Source organism: Leuciscus leuciscus (assembly GCF_965113295.1).
Source record: "Leuciscus leuciscus genome assembly, chromosome: 9".
Taxonomy (NCBI): domain Eukaryota; kingdom Metazoa; phylum Chordata; class Actinopteri; order Cypriniformes; family Leuciscidae; genus Leuciscus; species Leuciscus leuciscus.
Genome location: NC_138733.1, coordinates 11,031,570 through 11,055,827, shown reverse-complemented (window position 1 = coordinate 11,055,827; position 24,258 = coordinate 11,031,570). Strand labels below are relative to the sequence as shown.

The 24,258-nt window shown below is 37.2% G+C and overlaps 1 protein-coding gene across 1 annotated transcript; it reads right to left on the bottom strand.

Annotated features, from left to right (window-relative positions):
- Window positions 1-23,745, bottom strand: pax3b (paired box 3b). Its single transcript, XM_082180087.1, has 9 exons — window positions 23,402-23,745; window positions 21,830-22,065; window positions 21,527-21,653; window positions 20,821-20,970; window positions 7,865-8,064; window positions 7,623-7,788; window positions 7,344-7,531; window positions 2,784-3,003; window positions 1-1,302 (listed from the first exon to the last, which is right to left on the bottom strand). Exons 1-9 carry the CDS (start codon window positions 23,484-23,486, stop codon window positions 1,268-1,270), a joined length of 1,407 nt encoding a protein of 468 aa, XP_082036213.1. The 5' UTR covers window positions 23,487-23,745; the 3' UTR covers window positions 1-1,267.
- Between the last annotated feature and the right edge of the window lie 513 nt (window positions 23,746-24,258).

The window sequence follows — 24,258 nt, the reverse complement described above, 5'->3', positions numbered from 1 at the left end:
GGATTTAATTAGGCAAAATATCTGTAGGATACATACATAATCACACACACATACAAAATAAATTAATAAAAAAAGACATTCAGAGTTTTTGTGGCTGTATTGTCAGTATTGTTGAGCATTTAGTTTTTCACCATCTCTTGTAAGAAGAAAAACAACAAGGGGGGTTTAGTAATTGTGGAGATGGACAAACTTAAATGGCAATCATAAGCATATCAGATAATATCAAATCAGTAGAAATATATTTCCTAAAAATAAAAAAAGTAATTTTGACAGTGCATCTTTCCAACACCACGAATAACAGCACCGCTAAAGGAATTATTTTTGAAATGTATAATAAAACAGACAGTATGATTGCGACCTCACTTTAAAGCATCTATGCATCTTTTTTTTGTTCAAAATTAACAACATTTAAAGAATGAGTCAAAGCATCAATTATTCTCCCGAAATGTGTTTTTGTCTTACCCTGATTAATTATGGTAAGCCTGTTATAAGTGTTTATATTTTAGACCTGACGGGATGGTTTTCGTATAAATTGTGAACATACGTCACTCGCCTGTGTGTCTCGTCATATCCGTAAATAGAGAAAAGTTACACATGTATGGTTTGTGAACTTTCCAATCATCTGTCATAAAAAAAACAACAACTAAAACATCATTCAAATGTCAAGGAATGTGTTAGGAAAAAGTTCATTGTCGGCTCTAAAATATTTGTCTGTTGTTTACAACGTGGGCAGAGAGCGATGCGTCTGGCATCATGAGAACGGTTGATCTCGATCCGCGCTCTTGCTTTGGACGGCCGCCGGTGTCAAAGACCTCAGTGGCTGCGAATGTATGAATGTGGCCATGCATTTCGATTTCTCATATTGCACTTAAACATGTTTTGCAGTAAAATCATACACAAATGTCTCCTTTTTCGTCTTGATTCAACTTGTCTTGTTGTGTTTTCTGGGATTGTGGATAATTCAACTGGAAGGACTTTTGAAGAAGAGTTCAAGGGAATGTTTTAGACAGACAAAAGCCCTTTTGATCTGCCGGCTGTGTGTGTGTGTGTGTGTGTGTGTGTGTGTGTGTGTGTGTGTGTGTGTGTGTCTGTGTGTGTGTGTGTGTGTGTGTGTGTGTGTGTGTGGCTGCATGTGCCATCCTGTGGCGTAACAGTTTTATTTATATTGCCAAGTCAAAAAAATTGGATTTCAGTCTATATCTGTGAAAAATCCTAATTCCGGCTTTGAAAATGCAGGACTTTGGGACAGTTGAGTTGCACGACCCGTTCAGGCAATTTCAGGCCTCAGATAATGAAAGGAATCTAGAAGAAAAGAAAAAGAGGATTTTGATGAAAATGTATCAATAAAGTTATATGATTTGTTTGAGTAATATAGAGCTTTAGTAATATTTGGTCTGATAATGTTTGAGTTACTCCAGCTGCTGGACTCTAAAAGAAAGCATGTGCCGTCCATTGGACACAGTAATCAGGCTGGCAAACGCTGACCCTCCTCTTCATTAAAGAGCTGCCGTATCTGTGCGACGGCCATTTCATCCGAGCGTAACTGTATGAGCTGACTGTGAGCTGGGATAGTGAGTTAGACAAGAGCAGCTGCTTCTCATCATGATACTGCCACAGGAGATTAGCATCCAACCATGACATTCACACACACGCAAACCCAGTCCAGATATTACAGAATCAGACCTCTGCAAATCACACAGAACTATATCCAAACATCTGATGTGAGCGTGAAGCCTTTTAGCCTCTTATTACATGTTCAGGTTCAAAATATCAGGTCACGAACAAACTGCAAGTATTGGGAGTGACGATCACATTTTGGAGATATTCTGTACAGATGACACTGTCACTATCAAAATTATAATGATCGACAATATTTTTTTGTGTCTTGCAGCTGTAAACGAGGAATACACGTGCTAATTTTGACTAATGAAATATTATAACTTACAATTTGATATTATCATTATACTATATTTGGAGAGTGATTTTGAGATTAAGTGATTTATTGAATTTATTTAAATTTATATATATATATATATATATATATATATATATATATACATATATAAATCAATTTAAATAAATTAAATTTGCTTAGTGACGAATTTATAAATAATGTAATTTATTTTACATTATATATTAAATTGTATAAATATATTATATAAATAGAATAATATATAAATATGTAAATAATTTTTTTAGCTATATAAAATATTTGAATGCCTTTGATATAGAGAATATCTAGAAAATTATGTTTTTACAATAATAATCTATAATTTTATAATAATAAATAATATATATGTGCCGAATAATAATTTAGATTAATCAAGAATAATTTATGTAAAAATTAATCTATATATCATACATCTATATCTATATATATATATATATATATATATATATATATATATATATATATATATATATATATATATATATATATATATATATATATGTGTGCCGAATAATAATTTAGATTAATCAAGAATAATTTATGTATAAATTATTTGTAATTTATATATCATAAACATTGTAAAATTGCTGGCACTGGTGTCAGATTTTGGAAAAAAAATATTAAAGTTTTCATTTTTTTTTAAGTTCTTTTTGTTCTTTTTTTTAATTAATTTAAATTGTGCATGCAGGGAAAAGACAGAGGAACACGATCAGCAAATGATGCAAAGAATTGGACACACACCCTCCAGATATAAGAGCATGTGCGCAAAGTTTCAGCATGTAAATCAAATAAGAAGGTTAAAGTAGACTGACAGTAATAATAACAACCTTACTTTGTCCATACTGGCTGTACTGGTAGGGGGCGCTGTGCTCTGTGCTGTAGAAGGAGGCCGGGCCGTAGGGCTGAGGACTGGGCAGGTTAGAGAGGACAGGTAGAGTCGACAGGTTCTCGACGCGCTGAGAGCACGAGCTGCTGACGGACACACACGACTCCAGAGAAAACTCAGCCTGGCTCTGGTGTGTGACTCCAGCTGGGGTTATTAGTCCCATGACCTACAGAGAGAGAGAGAGAGAGACTTCATTCGAATCACACACTGTCTGTTCTACATAGTATGTGAGGTTGGGATTAGAGCATTTAAAATCATAGTGCATAGAAAATATTCCGAAGGCCAGTTTTTTTTTCAAAATGATCCCATTTCACTAATCATCATACACGGTATATGTAGAAAAATGGGAAAGGTGCTTGTAATTTTTAGCCATGATATAATCAGACATTTCCTTTAACCCTATAACACAATGCAATGCATAATTCAAAATACGGGGAAAACACCAATTGAACACAATTATCATTACAAAAAAATCTGTCATATTAATGAGTGTCCTCTAAATGGACAGGTCTTTGGTACAATATGCACAAAATTTAATGTTGGCAGTCAAAGCTGTTTTTGAGAACTGCTGGTATGCAATAATAAGGGACTCGAGACGCTGTGTGTTGCGCCTCTAGCCGTATATCTGGGTAGATCTCTGTGACCTGCAATTGATCAGGCAAAAACAATAATTGAATTTGGGGATTTTTTAATCTGATTCTAGGACTAGAACGGAGCCAGAGGGCAGTACAGTGTGTGTGTTTGTGTGTGTGTGTGTGTGTGTGTGTGTGTGTGTGTGTGTGTGTGTGTGTGTGTGTGTGTGTGTGTGTGTGTGTGTGTGTGTGTGTGTGTGTGTGTGTGTGTGTGTGTGTGTGTGTGTGTGTGTGTGTGTGTGTGTGTGTGTGTGTGTGTGTGTGTGTGTGTGTGAGAGAGTGTGTGTGTGCGTGTGTACTCATTATTATTTAACCTAGAAAACACTGTGCTGCATTTCAGGAATGTTGCATGTTTGCTCTGGGGAATAAAAGTTCCTGAAGCATAATTGAATCTACCACCAGAATTATGGCCAAAATAAACACACACTCCAGTCGCTGCACCAAATAAGCACCTTAACATAGAAACAGAAAGAGAAAAGCATGTCTCCCAGGCTACAGGATCCTATTACATCAGTGGACACAGTAAACGCAGTACAACACACACACAGACACACGGTCACGCACATGGTCTCGCTTAAACCCTTTCCCAGAGTGACATGTGCCGAATCCGGGATGGAATTCTGTTTCCAAAGCTCTGGAAGATTTTCTCTGCGAGTTTTGGAAAATTTAACAGGCAACAGAATTTTTTTTTTTTTTGATTTACATTAAATTTACATTGTTCCTGGATACTATATAAACAAAAAAAAAAATCATAGAACATCTGAGTGGTAATCTGGGCAGTGTGACCATAGATGTGTATATGTAGATCCACAATTAGTTTTCCAAGAGGCCACAACATTGCACAGCCATGGTTGTAAAAATCATCTGCTTAAGTCTATTGCAGATATAGATATTCATTCATGTGTATAACCTGTGTATAACTTATTATAACTTGCTCTAAAGTAGTCACGGACTGGCGTTCACATCCCCATATGGCGGACGGCTTACGGCCAATAAAAACAGCCGCTAATGATAATTCTATGTATGTATATCTATGAGTGTTAAACTGTTTTTTAGAGCAGTTTTTGCATTTAGTAATATTTCCAAATTAAATTAAGTTTCATTTAATTCACTATAGCTCCAGAAAATACACATTACATGGGTTTGTAATATTTACAATATTTGGTGGTTGTATATATACACAGTATATACACACATACACATTCATATACATATAGTACAGATCAAAAGGCTGCATACAATTTATAATAACTGGTTTCTATTGTAATATATTTTAAAATATAATTTATTCCTGTGATCAACGCTGAATTTCCAGCATCATTACTCCAGTCTTCAGTGTCACATGATCCTTTAATATAATATTATAATAATATAATATGATGATTTGCTGCTCAAGAAACATTTATGATTATTATCAGTGTTGAAAACAGTTGTGTTGCTTCATATTTTAGTGGAAACCTTGACAGGATTCTTTGATGAATAGAAAGTTCAAAAGAACAGCATTTAGATGAAATAGAAATATTTTATAACATTTTAAATGTCTTTACTGTCACTTTTGATCAATTTAATTCAACCTTGCTGAATAAAAGTATTCATTTCTTTCAAAAAAAAAATAATATGCAAGACAGCACAGATTGAAAGATATATCTCAATATCACACTGGGATGCTTTGAATCTTAACAACATTTTTCACGTATTAGTATTCCCACTGTATGGATGATGACAGCGAGGATGTGAGACTGTAATACATTCACACCCGTCAAACCTGTAATTCATAGCGGACTGTCAGTGTTCTTGACAAACACCCCCGTGGAGGAATTGCTGCGCTCCTTTTACAAATGAGAAACATGTGTGGGTCAGTTGTCCGATCTATCACACTGGGTGTGTGTGAGTGTGTGTTCTGTGCTTTGCCTCGCACGGTCCAGTGATAAAGCTAAAGATAACCGAATGAAAAATGGCCCGTGGATGACCCGCGATGGAGGAATTTATCTGCGTAATGCGTCGCCTTGAAGTGTGTAATAGTTTGTACAGAAGCCAGAAGAGCCCATTAAACTGACACTCAACTGTGGGTCAACAGGTGGGATCGACTACACCTTCACTGATCACTCTCAACTGGATGTTTTTAATGTTTTAAGGGCTTCACCAAAAATATAAATAACATTTATCACTTTTGTATGCAGTGGTTTAGGGTTTGAGCTCTATCATGCTGCCAATTACCACAGGAAATAATGTTTCCAGACAGTTTGCTGCTCATAGTGTCTGATTAATTTGTCAGTTAAAACGTTTGTTATTTGAGCTGTAAAGTGTCTAAATTGTCCTTTTGAGGTGGGACTACTTTTCTGTGTTGATGAACTTCTGATAATACATTACTGACGTAATTCCTGTGAATGGAGTCAGCTTCTTGTGAAAAGCTTAATATAAATTATTAATAAAACAAATGTTTCATTGAAAAAAGTCAATAAATAAATTACAATTCTCCATTGGTTTATATATATGTGTGTGTGTGTGTGTGTGTGTGTGTGTGTGTGTGTGTGTGTGTGTGTGTGTGTGTGTGTGTGTGTGTGTGTGTGTGTGTGTGTGTGTTGAACAACTAACTTTTGTATTTTTCCACAGCAAAAGAAGTTCCATATATTAAATTTTTATAAGTAGTATTACATTAAATATTATAATTTAATAAATATTATGAAAGTTATACAAAATTATGTAAATATTATATTACAAAGTAATATTATACCACATATCAACATGAAAACTAAAGGGGATCGGGCTTTTTCTGTTGCCGGCCCGAGACTGTGGGTATTTTTTACTGAATATATATATATATATATATGATAAGTGTTATACTGTATGCAAAGTGAGAGACTTTATTTTCTGTGGTAATCAACATCAGGCCGATGATGCTTTGCTTATTCCATCATTGGTTAAACCAGTCAAAGACTGGCAACCTACTAAATACTAACGCCCGTTTCACACATACTCTGTGTGAGGTGCAGGAGCAGCACGCGCTATAGTGCTTTCACATATGCTGTGTTTGCAGTGCGTAACTGATCCGCGGCTGTACCACAAACACATACTTACTATTTTTATTTCAAAAATTATTATTGTACACATATACACTCTTTAAAAGACATATTCACGTTTAAACACAATTTAAACAACGCATTTTTCAATGCATTACTTCTATACAGATTTATATATTAAGCTGCTCAAGCAAGTGATAAAATGTACTTACAGTATATTAAAATCGCAAACATTTTAAATTAAAACAAAAAATTTACAAAAACAGCCGACTCTCATGACTTTTCTTTTGCATTTAAATTTGAATTCAATAAATCTTGCATGTCACAAATAACTTGTCTTTCCACCTCCACGAATGAGACGAGTGTTGTTCATTATGTCGCCTTGTTGAGGTAAATTATAGTTGTCCTTGCTTTACCCCGGTCTTAAAGTAAAAAGATGACTCTGATTTTTTTTTTTTATTATTATTTAATTATATACATTTATGGTGAGATTACTACATTTTATTTAATCAAATACATTTATGGTGAGATTACTACATTTTATTTAATTAAATGCATTTATGGTGAGATTATTATATTTTCATGTCAATCTGTGTTCATTTTGACCACGAAACATGCGCTGTCACTTTAATTCAGCGTGTGCAGCACAGCAGAGATAGACTCGGTGCGGAAACGATCTCTGCACTGCTGTATACGCACCGCAACGTGTGCAGTGTGAAAGCTCTAACCTGTTAACATGGGTACGGAAAAAAATACGCAATATATTGCGTAACGGAGTATGTGTGAAACGGGCATAACTGGTCTGGAAAAATAATTTAAAAAATGACTAGAAAGTAGTTCTGTGGCTTTATTACCTGAGAAGACAGTCCATTATGATGTGTGATGGAAGAGTTGGCGTGACTGTTATGAGGTCCAAAGGTATCTGAATATCCTGCGTAACCATGGCGACTGGAGAGACAGTAGGAAGCCCCGCCCTCCGGCCCCGCCCCTCCTGAACTCTGATGCGGCGGGAGCGGCTGAGGTCTGTGTACAGTACTCGAATCTGAGAACAGATACAGTCACCAATAATGGTTACACAATATACATCAGAATATATTTCAGGTAAAATTGGAATTTATCTATAAAATGTTTACCTTGAGAAAGGCCAGCGGGTTGGTACGAGCTCTCTGACAGCTGATACGGTGAGAGACTGGACATAGCCGGATGTGAAAACCCACCAGGGATCAAGTGATTGAACGCCATGATCTGATTGGCTCCCGCTTGCTTCCTCCAACGAGCTCGTCTATTACTGAACCACACCTGAGAAAGACAAACATAGGAAATAGTTCATATGGAATTTTTAATTCTGTCTATTCGTGTTGAGGTGTATTTGTACCTGTACTCGTGCCTCTGAGAGTTTAGCTCTCTGAGCGAGCTCTTCTCTGGTGTAGATATCAGGGTAATGCGTGCGTTCAAAAGCTCTCTCCAGCTCCTCCAGCTGTTCGGCCGTGAATGTTGTTCGACTGCGCCGCTGCTTCCTTTTCAGCGGCAGATCGGGCTCAGATTCCACCTCTGAACCTTCATCAGACGGACTCGCTGAAACACATGCAAAGTATGCAAAGAATAGAGAATTTGTTATTAGATTATTTAGAAATTTATTTAAAGGGGTCATGACATGAGAAATCAAATTTGCTTTGTTCTTTTGACATATAAGAGGTATTTGAACCATTAAAACATAAAACATCCTGCAAGTTTAACCAGTCCTACTCGACCCACTCCAAGCGGGATTTGTACCTGGCTCACCAGCATTGGGAGGCAGGTGCGCTAACAAGAGCCCTATTCGGATGGGACTAGTTTATGTACGTAAATATTTCATCATTTCGTGTTTAAAAGTAGTTTTCAGCGATTTTTCAAGTATGGAGACGTTTGAAAAGTGTTTTCCACATTCCATTCAGATCAGAAAGAAGATTGAAAGCACTTGTTAGAGGCACAAAACATCTTTTAGCGTTAGGCAAGTGCCTATTACCAACACAATCCAATCTGAAGTTAATTAATACATTGTTCGACCGGACATAACTGCTTTATTAATAAAATATAGGTTATATGTGTTTGTGCACGTGATATCAGGCAGCAACGTAATATACACATGATGACAGGAGGGTAACGGCGATGCGCAAATCGAGTTACTCCTCCCACTTCTGCTAGTTTTACTGAGATATCTAATCCCGTGTGAATTAGCCATTAATTTTACAGACGTCCTGTGGTAAAATTACATTCCTCCATCTACCCTTGTAAAGTTAATCCTGTCCCAATAGGGCTAAGGACGCTAAAGACCGCAGTCACTAGCTCGCCCCTTGAGATCAAGGGATTGAGGTTTACACGCACAGTTCTTGATGGCCTACATCCGTTACACTCACCCCCCAAAACCTCACTCCCACCGGGTCACGGCACCAAATGTAACAAATAGTTACACATCATCGCACCATAGGCCAATGCCCACTGGCATTCTGTCACTTAACGGCTGACATTTGCCTACACTTGATGTGAGTGTTGCGTCAAAAGCAAATAGAATCCATTATAATCACTGGCACTGTCTACACTGGGTCCAGTATACAGATGCGTGTTCAGTTTCTGACATACTCCACGCACTTGAGTCTGTCGACAACAAGACAAATGGAAGAGTGAAAGAGCGATCGCTTTGAAGCGTCCAGTTTAAACAGCTTGTTTGTGTCTCTGTAGAGACTTCAGAAGGATCCCAGCGTCAGAAACAAGTGGTTCATTTTATTGCATCAGAGGATTATATATTTGTTTGGAGCATTTTGATTTGTAAATGAGTTATAGTGTGATGGAGAATTCACAAAGAAACTTTTGTTGACAGCAGCTAACTTTACTGGTTCTGACAGCAGCTGCATCACAACAATTTAATAATTATTTGTCTGTAAATTATGTGGTTTTTTTGTGCATATATATATATATATAATTTTTATGTTGTAACATTTTTATATGTTGTATCATTTTCTAAAATTGTTTAGAAAATTATAAATTATATAATTTTCTACAATTTTCTAATGTGTAATAAAAACAATTTAAACAAATATTTTAATTGGATTGTTTTTTTTAACTATTTTGGAAACAACAGAGGTTTGTGGTAAATCGCCACTTATAAAATCATATAAAGTCGTCGGCCTACAAAATATACAAATACAAACAAGCAGAGGCACAAAAGACTTTCCTCAATGGGCAGAACTACAAAACAAACATGCTTTAGTAGCTTTTTCTCATTTTTAATGCTGTAGCGCTTTTATGAGGGAGAATTTGATGAGCTTCTTCACATCTTTTCTTGAAAGACTTCAGAACCAGGCTTATTTCTGTGCATCCCAGTAATTCATTGTCTGTTTTTTATCTGTCATTTTGCCTCAGTAACTGAAAAACCAAAGTGCAACAGTCAATAAAACACAATTAGAGAGAGCTGCAGGAGGGAATATAAAATGCGGGGGGGAAAAACAACCTTTTTTTAAACAGGATGAAAGAGAAATACAGAGGAGAAAAGAAAGAAGCAACGCGCTGGATGATCATATTGTTTAATGGAAAATAAGAAGAAAAACCTATAAAAGAAAACAATTAATAAATCAAACCTGATACATGTCTTCGTAAAAACAAGTTAAAGTTGAAATGTTTTTCTTGTTTTAAACAGAAATCAGCCATTGTACCTATGAGGACTCATCGAGAACTATGGGAAATTCCTACAATTTCACAGGGATTTGGCTTAGGGAACGCTGAACTCTGTGGAAAACTGTTCATCAGCCTGGAATGACTTCACAACAACACATGCCAAAAGGAGAAGCTGGTAACTATATATTCATGGGGCTGGAATTAAAAGAGATTCATATTTATTTAATTTATAATCTTCAGACATTGATCTATTAGTGCATCGCTCTCTCTCTCTCTCTCCTTCTCTCTTCCCCTCAGTCTTTGTTGGATTGATTTGCACGCTCCATCTGTGGAATCCGTCACGACGGCCAGGGCTCTCAGTGGAGGCCGTCACCTGCCCTGGAGGGGGTGGAGGGGCATACAGAAGGCCAAAGGTGGGTGTGTGCGGGGCAAAAAGGGAAAAGGCTGGGCCAGAGTAGTTCAAGTGCTAAATCTCTTCAAAAACCCATTCACAAGAAGCACAGAAGCACCTGAAACTTCAGATCTGGATGCGGACACAGATAATTCAAAGATCTGAAATCCATTCAAATCTGATTCTGATCCATCCATTCAAGGAATGAGAGCTGAGTAATGAGTCGTACAGGGTTTTCTAGTTCTGTGCACTCGCATAAATAGGCATGAAGACTGATCGGTCCTTTACAGGCAATCTGCAGGCAATCACATCATTACCACATGGCACAAGCTGATTGGCCTGGATGAGATTGCTTGCTTAACATTCAAATAGTCTGGTTCATTGTTTCCTCTGAAACCCTCCACCTCCCCCAGCTCCACCTGCCTAGATGTGTGTACGTCTATTTATGCAGCAGCAGCGAATCTTACATGCTCACAGCAGTGTTTCTGTGTATCTATTAGCAGTAACAAGTCCATACTTGCTCTGCAGCAATAATCATCAGCAACAGGAGCATTGCAGATCGAGTCCGACCATACCGAACACATTAACATTGCCATATTCATCAACATGCTAAAACTATTTTGAGAGCTGTCATGACTGAAATAACTATTTTGTTTGACATTTTGTTTTGTTTTGTTTTCTGTGTGTGAAAATATGCAAAATGCAAATATGCAAGATTCTGTTTTCCATAAAATAAAAGTACATTTCAGCTGTGAAAACTGGTAAGTGGAGATATTTCTACAGTATTTAACACTTAAATTTAGTTTTGGGGTGTAACCTAATGTATTTAGGGTGATTCAGTGACTTTACAAATTATATATATTATGTTATATATATATATATATATATATATATATATATATATATATATATATATATATATATATATATATATATAGTATATACTGTTGGTATACACTAGGTGGTGATGAAACAGGCTGCGTTTTTCTGTGCTGTTTTTAAAGGATTAGTTCACCCCAAAATTTACTCACCCTAATGCCATCCAAGATATCCATGTCTTTCTTTCCTCAGTGGGAGAGAAATTATGTTTTTTGAGGAAACATTTCTGGATTTTTCTTCTAACAATGGACTTCATTGGTTACCATCGTTTTTAAGTCCAAATCAATGCAGTTTCAAAAGTCTTTGAAGTGTTTAAACGGGCTGTACGCGATAATTTTAAACAAGGTCATTTAAAAATATATATATATAATTTATAGACTTTTTACCTTCAATAGTTCGGATTGAGCTGATCAACAAACGGACAGGGAACTACGTCATCACGTTGAAAGGTTGAAAGTATTGTTTGCTATTATATATATAGTAATAGTATTCAGTGAATATGAATATGAATAGTATATGAATAACATTCTGATGAATATGAATAGTAGTTCAAATAGTATTGCCGGCACCGGCGTGACCTTTCAACGTGATGACGTAGTTCCCTGTCCGTTTGTTGATCAGCTCAATCCGACCTATTGAAGGTAAAAAGTCTATAAATTATATATATATTTTTTAAATGACCTATCGTTTCGCTAGATAACAACCTCTTCTTCAGCTGTGATCGCGTACAGCCCGTTTAAACACTTCAAACACTTTTGAAACTGCATTGATTTGGACTTAAAAACGATGGTAACCAATGAAGTCCATTGATAGAAGAAAAATCCAGAAATGTTTTCCTCAAAAAACATAATTTCTCTCCCACTGAGGAAAGAAAGACATGGATATCTTGGATGGCATTGGGGTGAGTAAATTGGGGTGAACTAATCCTTTAATTTAATTTTTTTATATGTTTGTAAATGTATATTCACATAAATGTAAATATACCCTAGACATTATTGATATCAAACAGCGTTCCCACATCACGTAAAGTGATTGCAATGTGGCAAATTGGAAAAATGCAGTCTCAAATTAGATTTGACACCAGAAGGGAAGATTATCAGTGAACAAAAATTTTGATCAGTTTCTCACACAAATCTATTGTATGACTTGAAATATTGCGCACAAGTTGCATGAACTGCTTTTATGATACTTCAATGGTGCTTTTTGTCATTTTAGGAGCACTTTTTTGTGTCAAAATGTTCATTTTTGACATCTGATCATCTGGTTGCAAATAAGTAAGCACTTGCAGTTTTATATTTTTGCTGAGTGAACGAGAATCAATGCAAGTGAATAAACAGAAGGAAAGAGCAAACAGTAAACACAGGTTTAATTTGGGCAGGAGAAAACAGACCGCAGGTTTCTAAACACACAGAACCAATAACCCAAGCGTCATGGAAATGGAACCTCTGGACAATCTAGAGATATTCTGCCTTCTGTAAATACACAAGAGTGTGTGTTTGCCTTTGTATGTGTGTGTGTTTCAGATCTTTGGCATGTAAAGTTAGCGTGTAGTGCACACGAGTATGTGTTTTAAGGTCTTGCTTAGATATTTTAGCCCTCCGCTATGTAAACGGTGCGGTCACTAAAAGCATCTCCAAAGTTTCTTTTCAGCTCTGGGCCCTCGTCGCTTAAATTCAATATTTGGAGGCGAAACATCACCCCGAGCACATTTACCTCGTGCGTTCATGCACACAAAATCCGCCTAATACCGTGGGACGGCAAATGCATAAGCACTTGCACTTCTTATGAAACCTTTATGAAAATAAGACTTAATATCCTAAGTAATTTTCCTTCTAAAGTAAATGTATCGGATTTTTGGAATGGGAAACAAGACAAAAATACTGAGGAAGAAAATCCTCTTGTGTTGCGCTTATGGTCTGAGGCAAGCGGCAGAGGTCCAAGATAAAACCATATGTGCGTGTGTAGCGCTCTGAGTTTGTGTTTTGGTGTGTGTTCTTCTGATTCTCTTGGGGGCAGGTAATGAAGAGGGCTAATTGAGCCAATGACATGCCCCCTCGCCATCAAAAACGGCCCAAAAAGAAAGACAAAGAGGGGAACAAAAGAAAGCTTGGGAACAAATGCAGCGTCTCGAAGAGGGGAGAGCGAGGCGGGTTCGTTTCAGCGCCGAGGCCGGCTGAGTGACTGCCCGACTACATTAAGCAGTACATAGAGAACTAACAGATGCCGGAGACAGAAAGGATGAGTGACAGCTCGTGGGCCCATCTGCCCCCCAGCGTTTAGGAACAGAGAGAAACAGAGGGAGGACTTGACTTGCTAAAGAGCAACTGTGACCCTCGCAGCTGCCCTCAAACAACCACACGTTTCAGCTCTGAGCCAAATGTGCTCTTCGTCTGTTTAGCCTCTTTTTCTTTGCTTTTTTGGTTGTGTGACTTATGTAAAAGAAGCTAGTGTGTATGCAACTATAAACATTTCAAACAGTGGTGTGGTGCATGCTATGGCCTCATCACATGGCAAGTTTAATTTGGCCACTGGCATTATCAATTACAGATGATTATTTTGCAGTTTCAATCCAAGTGTGTGTAGAAATGCATTGACTACGGTTCAAAAGCAAGGATATTCAGAAAGGTTGCATTAAATTGATCAAAAAGTGACAGTATCCTGACAAAAAAAAATAATTATCCACAAGAAATATGAAGCAGCGCATGTTTTCATCACTGATAATAATAATAAATGTTTCTTTCAAATATACTGATTTCTGAAGGATCATGTGACACTGAAGACTGGAGTAATGATGCTGAAAATTCTGCTTTGATCACAGGAATAAATTACATTTTTTAATATATTCAAATAGAAAACAGTTATTCTAAATTTTAATAATATTTCACAATTTTACTGTTTTTACTGTATTTTTGATCAAGTAAATGCAGCCTTGGGGAACATGAGATTTTGTTTGATTTTTTAAATTTTACAAACATTAAAAATCGAACCAACTCCACACTTTTGAATGGCAGTGTATGTCAATCTGATCAAATAATGAGTCAAGAAAAAGACTGTTGTTAATATATTACTTCACACTGGAGATGGAGTGCATTGCATTGTAGGATATAGTATTCCATGCGGTGTGTATATTGCACATTTTGGCAATTCATTTTGTGCACACAGAAAATGTGAAAATATGAACAGACTGTAAGATTAGTATGCCTATTGCAAACATAATCAGTGTTTTATGCTGAAGGGAATAGGAGAACAAACAGGAAGTAGTCACCTGCCTCTTTAAACATACACCAATGTGACCTTTGCTCCCTGGAGGTCAAACGCCAGTGCTCTCAAACTGCTCTGTTTACCAATTGAAAACACATATTCAGACAAGTGTTTGCTGACTGTCTCCTATAAGTATTCACTACTTAAAACAAGTGTTTCTTAGCAAATTAATAAGGAAACTGCACTTTGTGATTGGGTGAGTTGATTCATATTTAATAATAGGTTCAGTTATCAACTATCCAATAAATAGCAGCCATCCCGAACTCTCTCTGTTGTTTTCGTGCTGTCTGTGTTATAACTCACACACACACACACACACTGTAATGTTGCCTTCAGGGCCTGAACACAAGCAGACACGGATTCCTAAGTCTGCTGACCCTGACACTGCACACTGGACACAATGGAGACAGTTTGGTTTGGGGGGTTTCCCCGCATTGTCCATCTCACTGTAATCCTTTCACTGTCTGTCTCTCTTTTTATCAGAAAAGGAAACAATGTATGCATTAATATCTCAAATAAGATAAAAATGTTACTCTGTAATCCATAATTTCACAATTCCAAACCCACGACCAAATTGTTCACATGTAACTCCTCTTAGTTACAAGCTACAGCTTCGGCATCTGATCAGACTGAAAAAAATCCCATTGAAGATTCCTTCCTTAGCAACGCCTTAGCAACGCCTTAAATTATATCTAGCACCAACCGGAACACCTCAGAAACCACCCAACCCGGAAACCACTTAGAATATCTTAGGTGTTTGAAGTCAAGTCAGTTTTTTTACAATACACATAGGTCCAGATTTACTAAACAGGGCAAATTAGCGTTAGCACAATCCCATAAAAGCACCGATGGGAGTGTAAAGTTCTGCATGTGATCTACTGACGACACGCAAATGAATCCGGATCATTTCCATAATGACCAACATAATCTATCAAGAGCAGTGCAAATAAACCTTAGTAAATCAATAAGCATGATTGATTTAAATACTCTCCTCCCATAAATGTGAAAGGGAAACTCCTACAAATGCAAAAATAACCCTGTCCGCGCCTTTTAAGCGCTAATTTTTCACTGTGTGTCTTTAGTAAATCCTGACTGTATTTTTTTAACGGCAAAAGAAGGTTTGCGCTGGTGCAAGCTGTTAGTAAATCTGGCCCATTGTTTCAAAGCAGCGTTACAGGAAATCATGAAGGTAATATTCAATATCTTACTATCTTAATGCCAAATTTAGCATATTACAGCTGGGCGATCATTTATTTTACATTTTGCAATGATATAAACAATCATGCAGCCGAGATTTTCTATATAGTATAGCTTTATGTGAGTATACTGTTTTAATGCAGGTAAAGTATCTGTGGACCACACAGAACATCATAGCAACCGCCTAGCAACCACTTCTCAAGTACTTAAACAACATCAGGCCTTAATGAACGTCACTTTTCAATGCTGTTTTCAGTCCAGGCTTTGTCTTGCCAATTTGGTCTGGATGAAGTTTCCTTTTTTAGGTCTTCCTGGTGGTGCATTTGTGTTTTTGTGCTTGTGTGCATGTGCTTGTGTTTGCTTCGGCTTTCAGAGTAAATTACGAGCCGCTGACTGCACACTCCATGGTGCCACACAAACCATCCCACACTGGGCCAGTTGGCACTGTTTGTGAATGCATGTGTACGTGTGTGTGCATCCATGCATGTGTTTGCATGTTTGTGCATGTGCATATGTTTGGCGGCGTGTGCATATGTGCGTATTATAGGAGTGTCAATCATTTTACACTTTTAATAGTAGCATTTTATATTCTGGCCATATTTAAATGCATCAACCATTTAAATCCAATATAATACAATGCTTTATCCCATCTAACAGGGAACTTTAAGGTTCTCTGGTTACACTTTATTTTAAGGTGTCACTGTTACAGTGTAATTATATATTTAAGTACAGAGTAATATTATTTAACAACATGTACTTACTATAGGGTTAGGGTAGGATTAGGGTTTGGTTGAGGGTTAGCTGCATGTAATTGTGCATAATCTACTGTTATTACTATGGTAAGTATACATGTAACATATAACAAGGACACTGTAAAATAAAGTGTCACGGGTTCTCTTAAAGTTCCAAACAAACATTCTTCCAGTAAAGTTAAAAGGACGTTCGTCCAAAGTTATCTGGTCTTTAATTACGCTTTCAAAAATCATTCATGGAGCTTCATTTTAGTTGCATGCTTTGTAAACGTTGTTCCAGAGAACATTCAAAAGTAACATTCCCAGAATGTTTGCAAAATTATAAAATGGAACTGTTAATGTTCACACAACCAAGATGATAAATTTCCCTCGCCGCACACACGCCAACATCTTTGAGTCTTTAAGATGAAATATGGAGACAGTATGAAGGAAAGGGTTCAGGAATCAAGCTGCTGCCTGTTCAAAAGAAGGGTGTAAAGACTGAACTCAACTTGCCTGTCTGTGTCTCCCACAGAAGGAGGGGCGATGGTGGGAATGGAACGGACAGACAACGGCCCACAGATATTAACCGAAAATGCGCCGCGGGCCAAGAGAGGTAGAACGGGGCATGGGGAGGACGGAGGAGAAAAAGAGCGAGGCGTGTTTGACTCATTGGCCAGATGAAAGCGAAGTTCAAATAAAGAGCCTGATTTAATCGGCTCGGGCAACTCGTCTTTCTCGGATCGCGAGACGGGCAGAGCGTGACGGACGGGCTTTGTGGAGGCGCGCATGACGAGAGGCTCGCCCCCATTGTGACTGACGCTCCGGGCCATGAAGGAACAGCCGAGGAGAACACTGGTCCCTATTGACCGAAATAGCCTTTAATAAACTCCCGTCGCCATTAAGTGTGACACTGCATCCCGATCAGTATTATTTAGGGAGCTGAAGTGGTGTTAGCAGGGCATTGGTGGCAGTCAAATAACGTTCACCTTAATTAGTCACGCAGAGATAGGCTGTTAGCTCATTAAATATCATTATAGAACAGCAAAACATCAGTCACTCCAGCTGTTGGCTTCATCCAGAAGGCAAAAATAGACTCTTTTACTCTATTTTTTAGGCCTCTTTGAACAGTAAATGGTACAGCTGTCCTGTCCACTTAACAATTCATGTGTTGTCATATTTTAATTAGTCTGTTTTAATCATTTCTCCTTCAGAGTTCCACAGAAGACAAAAGTCAGAAGTTTGGAATGACATGAGGGGGAGTAAATTATGACACTTTTCTTTTTTTCTCCCAAAATATGACCAAACATAATTTTTAGTATACACATTTAATTTTTTTAGTATTTTAAGTGAAATGCTGAACTCGCAGAATGAATCTATCATTGCAGCCACAATAAACATCCTCTTTCCAGATTTCCAATGTTTAACTCGTTCTGTGGTTTTTGTCTCTCACTCTCTTCATGCCTGTTGCCATAATATTTGTCAATTTATGAATTATTACTTAATCTTACTCATTTTAATAAAAATGAATGATTGAGTGGATTAGAAGAAATATTACAAATTAATACACATTTCTGTTATTTCTGTACACTACCAATCGAATGTTTGGACTACTTAATGTTTATTATGAATATTTCCATATTTTAGAATGATAGTAAAGTCATCAATACTATGAAACAACACAAATGGAAATATGATAATTATGCATAAATTAATTGCATATATGCATATAAATTGTATAGAATCCAGCTATACACATTGTGGACATTCTCTGATGGGGTGCTATTAACACTATTGAAGAATTCCACATATGTATTCTGGACACTTGTTGTGTCTGTCATTAAAAAAGAAAAAGTTTTGCTGAGAAAGGCACAATTTTATTTACATTAACTTTTTAATCATTTAGCAGACACTTTTATCCAAAGCGACTTACAAATGAGAGCAATAGAAGCAATCAAACTAACAATAGTGCAACAATATGCAAGTGCCATGACCAGTCCCTGTTAGTCTAGCACAGTACGCATAGCAAGATTTTTTTATTATTTAAAATGATAAATTAATACTTTTTAAAATTTATATTAATGTACAACACTTTTTAAAGAATTTTCAAGCACATTTAGAAAAAAAACCTGTAGACTGATAGTGTAATTTATGTCTTTTGTAACTGGCTGACCAATACCAAGTGATGGAAACCTTTATGAGTTGTAATCACCATTATAGGCCCTAAATTGTTCAATAAATATCATACTTATTAAATTTGTTAGAGGCACATCTTTCCAACAACTTCAGATGAGTTACAGTCCTGCCAGAGTTCTGTCTGGAAACAGTCTGTATGTAAATTTAAACATTCATCAACTCACACATTAGTAAACGGAAACTCAAGCATGCTTGCTTGACGTGCGAGAACCAATGAGGTTAATTTTTATGTTACACACGTTTGAGCTTCAGCAAGAACCAATGAGGTTCATTCTCGTGTTACACACGTTTGAGCATCAGCAAGAACCAATGAGGTTCATTCTTGTGTTACACATCCCGTTTGAGCTTCAGCAAGAACCAATGAGGTTCATTCTTGTGTTACACATCCCGTTTGAGCTTCAGCAAGAACCAATGAGGGTCATTCTCGTGTTACACATCCCGTTTGAGCTTCAGCAAGAACCAATGAGGTTCATTCTTGTGTTACACATCCCGTTTGAGCTTCAGCAAGAACCAATGAGGGTCATTCTCGTGTTACACATCCCGTTTGAGCTTCAGCAAGAACCAATGAGGGTCATTCTCGTGTTACGCAACACATTTAAGCTTCAGCAAGAACCAATGAGGTTCATTCTCGTGTTACGCAGCACGTTTGAGCTTCAGCAAGAACCAATGAGGTTCATTCTCGTGTTACACATATTAGAGCTTCAGCAAGAACCAATGAGGGTCATTCTCGTGTTACACATATTAGAGCTTCAGCAAGAACCAATGAGGGTCATTCTCGTGTTACGCAACACATTTAAGCTTCAGCAAGAACCAATGAGGTTCATTCTCGTGTTACGCAGCACGTTTGAGCTTCAGCAAGAACCAATGAGGGTCATTCTCGTGTTACACATCCCGTTTGAGCTTCAGCAAGAACCAATGAGGGTCATTCTCGTGTTACGCAACACATTTAAGCTTCAGCAAGAACCAATGAGGTTCATTCTCGTGTTACGCAGCACGTTTGAGCTTCAGCAAGAACCAATGAGGTTCATTCTAGCGTTACACATATTAGAGCTTCAGCAAGAACCAATGAGGTTCATTCTCGTGTTACACATGTTTGAGCTTCAGCAAGAACCAATGAGGTTCATTCTCGTGTTACACAGCACGTTTGAGCTTCAGCAAGAACCAATGAGGTTCATTCTCGTGTTGCGCAACACATTTGAGCTTCAGCAAGAACCAATGAGGTTCATTCTCGTGTTACGCAGCATGTTTGAGCTTCAGCAAGAACCAATGAGGTTCATTCTCGTGTTGCACACGTTAGAGCTTCAGCAAGAACCAATGAGGTTCATTCTCGTGTTACGCAGCATGTTTAAGCTTCAGCAAGAACCAATGATGTTCATTCTCATGTTACACACGTTAGAGCTTCAGCAAGAACCAATGAGGTTCATTCTCGTGTTACGCAGCACGTTTCAGGTTCAGCAAGAACCAATGAGGTTCATTCTCGTGTTGCGCAGCACGTTTAAGCTTCAGCAAGAACCAATGATGTTCATTCTCATGTTACACACGTTAGAGCTTCAGCAAGAACCAATGATGTTCATTCTCATGTTACACACGTTAGAGCTTCAGCAAGAACCAATGAGGTTCATTCTCGTGTTACGCAGCACGTTTGAGCTTCAGCAAGAACCAATGAGGTTCATTCTCATGTGTTACGCAGCACGTTTGAGCTTCAGCAAGAACCAATGAGGTTCATTCTCATGTGTTACGCAGCACGTTTGAGCTTCAGCAAGAACCAATAAGGGTTCATTCTCGTGTTACGCAGCACGTTTGAGCTTCAGCAAGAACCAATGAGGTTCATTCTCGTGTGCGATATCTTTATGAACTTTTTGAAGTGTCAAAGTGTCAGTTGTATAGCTGGAGGGACAATGGAGAGACAGAAATCTCTTCAAAAAGATCTTCATTTGTGTTCCGAAAAATGAACGAAATTCTTTTAAGTTTTGGGTGAACTAACCCTTTTAAGTTGGCTATAAAAAGTGTGTAGGATCCACTCACATCTGTCAGCTAGAATCCCCTCGATACTGTGTCCGCTCCTGCGGGCGATTTCTTCTTGCTCACGCTTTTCGATGTCCTCTTCATCCTCATCCTCCTCCTCATCACCTCTCCCTCCATATCTGCCTCTCATGATGCGGCTTAATGAACTCACTGAACAAGAGTTGAACAGAATGTGTTATGGCAATAATAATAATTGTTGTTAATGGTTTTTTTTTCTTCTTCTTCTTCAAGCATTCAATAAAAACGTTGAACAGAATGTGTAAGTGCTCTTATTATGGTTTATTTTTACATAGAAATAAACATTTTAACAACGTTCACAAACGTTTCAGTAACCACAAAAGTTAGACAACAAATTAACCAGGGTGAGTAATGAAATATTTGTGGAAACTAAACTGTTGAAAACAGTTCAGCAACTTCAGCAATTAAACGCTCGCGAACAGAAATCGTGTTCGAGCGAACATTGACAAAACATAAATATTGTCATAGTTTATTTCTCTTTTTTTTTTTTTTATTATAGATTAAAGACATTTTTGAAATAAACTTTTTTGTTTAAGCCCTACGTCTTTGAGATAGCCTATAGTTGACGGCTAATCTGATGAAATAGCCTAAATCTATTTTTAATCCCGTAAATGCCAGCAAGTAGCCTAACATAAATAATTGGCACACTTTCCTTCGTGTAGCCTATTTGATTATGTTTATCCCATACCTGATGGTACGTTGTCCCGGTCACAAATTCCCTCTTTGAGCAGTTTATCCCGAATTTCCCAACTGAATATTCCGGGATTTTCCCGTTTATATTCCTCAACGCGCTTCTCCACATCTGGAGATGTCGTCTGTTAAAAATAATATAAAAATAAAAAACAATCAACAATGTGCCTGATTCAGTTCAAAGACTCTCGTTATGTCATAATGTCAGCGCTACGCTTTCGGTCGACCAGTTGCTTTGAGTTTGCTCACAAAATTCCTGCGCGCCAGCTGTAATAGATGAATCCGCACTTCAGGGCCTCACCTTGGATTTACTCCCGCCGATTGCTCCAGGCCGGATGGATCCAGTCTCCTGATACCGGCACAGAATTTTGGAGACGCATCCGTGAGAGACTCTGAGCTGGCGGGATATCATGCACGGTCGGATCCCGTGATGGGCCATCTCCACTATCTTGTGCCGAATGTGGTTCGGTAGAGGCCGGCCGTTGATGAAAACTCCTCCGAGCTGGTTGACTCGACCCTGACCCATCGGAGTTGAAACTGCATCGAAGCAAACTCAAGTGATGTCAGAGACGGTCATCGAAGTATGCACAAACATGATAGAAAAAAAATATCTATGCTGTAGTTATCCCTAATCAACTGAAGTGTGCTAGGAAGAGCCTATAAATGCATGTGCATTTAATAATAATTCGTATTGCCTAAAAAACACATCAGTGTAATTGCTTTAAAGTGTAAGTGGTTTATTTTAAGTGTTACAGTGTAATTATGCATTTAAGTAGGCTGGTGTGTAATAATAATTAACTACATGTACTTACTATAAGGTTGGGGTTAGGAATAGGGTTTGGTTTAGGGTTAGTTGCGTGTAAGTATCACTGTCTATGGTAAGTATTCATAATTTATAGTTATTACTACAGTAACTATGTAACGTGTAACAAGACCACAGTAAAATAAAGTGTCACCGTTTTAGGTAAAATAAAATTGGTGCAAATTGGTTACAATCAAAATAGCTTTTCCATGCTATTTTGAATTGCATTAGAATTTAGTTAAATAAAACAAAATAGAAATGTCAGTAAATATGCGAAAAAGTTCAATGGAAACAAATCTGTTGTTAATGATGAAAACAAATAAAAATAATTATTCCAATTAAATATGTTCATAGCCAGAACTTTACCTTATACTGTACAACTTTTGGTTACATTTTATTTGGTAACACTTTATTTTACAGTGTCATTGTTACATAATTATGTTACATGCAGTTACCTTAGTAATAACCCTCATCCTAACCTTAACATGTAGTTAGCCTATACTTAATATTACACTGTACTTAAATGTATAATTACTGTGTAACAAAGGCTCCTTAAAATAAAGTGTAACCAGTGTCTTTGTTACATTGTATGTGCTTAGGGATAGTTGCATGTAATTACGCATAATTCATAGTTATTACTACAGTTACATGTAACAAGGACACTAAAATAAAGTGTTACCAAGTTAATAAAAATAAGTATTAATAAAGTGTTTTAGAGAAACAGAAATCAACACATTGGTCTGAAGAACCGAATGTAATAATCTAACATCAGCTATTGTTTCTAAATAAGAAGGGATATTTGCTCATCCACTGAAGAACATTTCTTTTTATTTCATATATTATTATTTTTTTATAATTACATAATTCAGATTAGGCTTTTAACATTGTAACAAAATATGTGTATGTTAACAAACGTTTAGGCTACTAGCTAAATTAAAAACATTTTGAAAAATAACATCACCGATTTCAACACTTATGCAACCCCAATTCCAAAAATAGTTTACATTTGACCTCAAATTTCTACTATTAAATTTAAATATTTGAATGTGCATTGTTTTTAATGTATTTTACCCTCCATAGGGAAGCCAGTGCGGGGATAGTTTTGAGAGAGAGATGGACGCATCATCCTGGGAACGGTCCCTGCCAAGCCGTTCATTGTTGACTAAAAGTGCACTTCAGGCAAACCACCAGGGCTTAAAAATGCATGTAAATATTCCACGATCAAAAACAAAAACCAAAAATATAAGCTCCAGTGATCTTTTTGTATCCCTCAAGGAAAATAGAAAGTAGAGGATGGAATGAAAAGTTATCAGTCAGATGCAGCCTCTCCACGTTTGTGGTCCTTTGGTTGTTCTCATTGTGTGAGGAGAATTATAATCGCCGCGTTATTGTTATTAGCAGACGTTTGGGATGAGCGCGAGTTCTCAAACTACTGAGACATTCATTAGTTTGCAGAGACCTCCTTGTCTATTACTCGAACAGCGCGTTCTGATTGGTCCACAGGATTCCGTAACCGAGAGCTGATTGGTCGAAGACGTACACTTTTGCTTTCTGAGTGTTCCAAAGTGGACTTTGAAGATATTTAAGCGACTTACAGCTAATAGATGTATGACTAAATTCTACAAAAAAATATTAGACTACTTTAAAAACAGTAAACATAAATATATAAATGTGTGTGTGTGTGTGTGTGTGTGTGTGTGTGTGTGTGTGTGTGTGTGTGTGTGTGTGTGTGTGTGTGTGTGTGTGTGTGTGTGTGTGTGTGTGTGTGTGTGTGTGTGTGTGTGTGTGTAGCCTATATATTTCATTTTATATTAAATCAATCTCGTAACATGTTTTATTATAACGTATTTTGAAGACAGAAACTCAGAATGAAGCAATTTAAATGAAAAGTTATTCATGATTGACTGATTTAACTCTCTCTCTCTCTC

Coding starts and splice junctions, on each gene's coding strand:
- pax3b (XM_082180087.1), bottom strand. CDS start 23,486: ATGAACGGCTTGGCAGGGACCGTTCCCAGGATGATGCGTCCATCTCTC. Junction 21,654..21,829: donor TCGGCGGGAGTAAATCCAAG/GTGAGGCCCTGA, acceptor TATTTTTAACAG/ACGACATCTCCAGATGTGGA. Junction 7,532..7,622: donor ACCCGCTGGCCTTTCTCAAG/GTAAACATTTTA, acceptor ATCTGTTCTCAG/ATTCGAGTACTGTACACAGA.